The sequence below is a fragment of the Triticum dicoccoides genome, chromosome 5A (assembly GCF_002162155.2).
Source record: "Triticum dicoccoides isolate Atlit2015 ecotype Zavitan chromosome 5A, WEW_v2.0, whole genome shotgun sequence".
NCBI classification, from domain to species: domain Eukaryota; kingdom Viridiplantae; phylum Streptophyta; class Magnoliopsida; order Poales; family Poaceae; genus Triticum; species Triticum dicoccoides.
Genome location: NC_041388.1, coordinates 320,932,831 through 320,936,122, shown reverse-complemented (window position 1 = coordinate 320,936,122; position 3,292 = coordinate 320,932,831). Strand labels below are relative to the sequence as shown.

The 3,292-nt window shown below is 48.1% G+C and overlaps 1 protein-coding gene across 2 annotated transcripts in view; it reads left to right on the top strand.

Moving 5' to 3' along the window:
• The window catches only part of LOC119301233 (bifunctional aspartokinase/homoserine dehydrogenase 2, chloroplastic), a 15,128-nt gene extending 12,439 nt beyond the window's left edge, over nucleotides 1-2,689 (top strand). For both annotated transcript variants that reach the window (XM_037578166.1, XM_037578165.1), the window contains exons 16-19: nucleotides 932-1,067; nucleotides 1,730-1,813; nucleotides 1,901-1,993; nucleotides 2,169-2,689. In XM_037578166.1, the coding sequence (XP_037434063.1) occupies nucleotides 932-1,067; nucleotides 1,730-1,813; nucleotides 1,901-1,993; nucleotides 2,169-2,414 (559 nt within the window). In that variant the 3' untranslated portion in view covers nucleotides 2,415-2,689. The remainder of the gene's footprint in view (nucleotides 1-931; nucleotides 1,068-1,729; nucleotides 1,814-1,900; nucleotides 1,994-2,168) is intronic.
• Nucleotides 2,690-3,292: the final 603 nt, after the last annotated feature.

The following is a 3,292-nucleotide window of genomic DNA, read 5'->3' as shown; positions in this document are numbered from 1 at the left end:
TTTTTTTTTTTTACTTCCAGCAGCAGGCAGCACCAGGATAGCAGCAGCACTTGGCGCGCGCGCAGGCGCACCTCAGCTCCTCTTCTTCCTTTTCTTTCCCTCTTCTGCCCGCAAGCAGCCTCTCCACGCCTCACTTGCCACGCGCGCAGCCGCTTGCCAGCGCCACGCCGCCTGTCCCGCGACCCACAGCTGTGGCCAGCGCGCGCGCCGCGCATCCCAGCGCCTTCTCGCAGCGCCGCCCAGAGCACGAGCACGAGCTCGAACTCCAAGCCCCAGATCCGCACCTCCCGGCCTTTTGCACACGCCCACCGTGCCGAGCTCGCCAGATCCAGCCCGCACACACGCTCCTCGCGCCCGCGCCTTGCTCACGCGTGCAGCTCGCCGCCGCCACCCGCGCACAGCTCCCAGCCAGCCGCCGCCGCGAATCCGCGCCGAGAGCAGCTCCTGGACACCGCGCCCAGATGCCGCCTCCGCTTCTGCCGGCCACCGCCGACCGCGCAGCTCCGCCCGGATCCGCCTCCTTCCTTCACGTCCCCGCCGCCTCCTTCCCCAGCAGCCGTGGGCTTTGCCCACAGCCACCTCAGGAGACGGCGAGGGGAGCGGCTACAACCTAGCTCTTATACCATGTTGTAACACGAGAGGGAATGGATTCAGTCTTGGTTTTGGTCAATCTTGTTGGTTCCCTCAGGACCACCACACACATATATATACCACAACACTAGGGTTACATAAGCAGTACTGGGCCTGGGCCACCATGGGCCTCCCATATGTACCAACACTTTTGCACACCTTTTCATTAAGAGAAATATGTTTTGGTTACAAGAGAATAGCAGCAGGGCGAACAACAGTCCACTGGCACAGTGTTTTTTTATGTTCAATAAATATAGTACTAAGATGCTGGCTGACACAATGTTGACTGTTTCAATTGCAGTGGAACTCTGAGTTATATTTTCAACAATTTTGAAGGAACAAGGAGCTTTAGTGATGTTGTTGCTGAAGCAAAAGAAGCTGGATACACTGAGCCAGACCCAAGAGATGATCTATCTGGAACAGATGTTGCCAGAAAGGTAGATCTTGATTTCTTTTGAAGATACTGCCACAAATTCCATGCTATTTTTTACCATACTGCTCTACCCAGATATATCAATTTGGTCGACTCATTTCTGATTCCCATTTCATATCAACAATAAGCTTTGCAACATCTATTTTGATTTGGACTAAGCCTTCCCTATTAGCCAAGTCAAATACTCTTGGGTGACATTGGGTACCAGATATGCCCTTGGAGCCTTTATCCAAGGTTCCACATTCTTCCTTGGCCCATTTCTCTGGCAGGATTCCTCTCAAGTATATATTTAGTCTTGTGCATATAAACAGGTGTTCCCATATGCAGTTTCCCTTCACTTGCCCTTGGTTAACATTTCAATCTCTCTCAAGCTTACTATTCCATCTGCTTCTCGAATGCAATGTTGATCTCGCATTTCATATCCAATCACTTGACGAGGTTTCTAGCTTTTCCTTGTTTAGGTAGACAATGCCATATCTGCGAACCAAAACGTAGTTCTGACAGACGTTATATTCTTTGATGACTTGGGTAAAATGAAAGAAAAAATATATACTGGGTTAACAATTTCGGCTTTGTTGTTCCAGTCTTTATTTTACGAACTTATGTTTTCCATTAACATTTTTTGTTAAGTGTTTCATTATAATTTGTGGCCTTTGGGTTGAGCAGGTCATTATCCTTGCAAGGGAGTCTGGTTTGAGACTTGAGCTTTCGGATATCCCGGTAGAGAGCCTTGTGCCAGAGGCGCTAAAGGTAAGGACCGGTTATATCTTATTCATAATAGTCAATACCCTGTTACACATTTACAGCTTTACACATGCTAGCTGGGTTTGCCTGCAGTCATGCTCGTCGCCAAATGAATTCATGCAAAAGCTACCATCGTTTGACCAGGATTGGGCTAGACAGCGCCATGAGGCTGAGGCTGCAGGCGAAGTGAGTAAACCTCTTTCGCTTTCTTAAATTGCCCCCATGTTAGTTTCAATTCATAGCATGTGACTATAACCAGAATTGTTCAAATTCCCAAATCTAAATTGCCCACTCCAGTACATCTACTCTGGATGTTTGCAAACTTTTTTGAGTAGAGGTGATTGAGTTTTATAACCTGAAGGTACTGCGGTATGTGGGAGTGGTGGACGTGCTGAACGGAAAGGGAAGGGTAGAACTGCAGAGGTACAAGAGGGACCACCCATTTGCCCAGCTATCTGGTTCCGACAACATCATCGCCTTCACCACTTCGAGGTACAAGGAGCAGCCGCTGATCGTGCGAGGGCCGGGCGCAGGCGCGGAGGTGACTGCCGGAGGCGTCTTCTGCGACATCCTGCGGCTGGCGTCCTACCTCGGCGCCCCCTCATAGACATCTGCGCCTGTATTGGTAGATTTTCTGGGGTAGATGGACGGCAACTTGTACTCTTCTTGCACAATATTGGACTTGGTAGCATTTTGTTCTGAATGCTTGCGAGGAAAGCAAATAAGGTGTTTTGTTTTGTTTGCCAGTGTGCTGTTCCTTGTTAGAGGGTGTAGGGATCAGGTGTTTTGTTTTGTTTTGTTTGCCACCCAGTCCCAGGCCATGCCACAACTGTTACTAAATTATCAATGCAATAATAAAGAAGGGAATGCCTCTTTCTACAACTGCCGGCCTTGGTGCTTTGCTATTGTTGGCTTGGTATATATTTCAACTTACTGCAAGCCAGTGCTAGCTCTGAGAATATAGAATCAAATATCTGCAACTGCGAGAGGAGGGAGGTGAATTAACTTGCTTGCCCTCATTTCCTACCTGTAAGGATTTGTTTGAATGTGGAATCTCTGATTTTTCTCTTCCTAGTAAACTGTAGAGTGTCATCAACTCTCAGAGAGATGTGGATTCCAGAAAAGATATCAGTGTTCGGAATCAAACATGCCACCTCTCTATTTTTCTTCGTCAAGGTTCTATGGACTCAACACCTCCCTGCATTTTTTAATATATATACACCTCGAGCCTACTCATCTCGGCCTTTCCTCATGCCTTCCGGGGAAAAGCTATTTTGTAAACCAAACAACACAAATTAAACTGACATCAAAAGTATACAAGAGCCACATGAGCCGACAGCTTCAGGAAATGAAGGCCTGATAAGGGATGGAGCAAGCTAGTAAATTTTTTTTCTGTCGAGGATGGGTGGAACAATGCTAGTGAGCACGCCCCAATCTGAGCTACTTTGTTATGGGCTAGGACCGTATAAACAAGAGGACACCCCG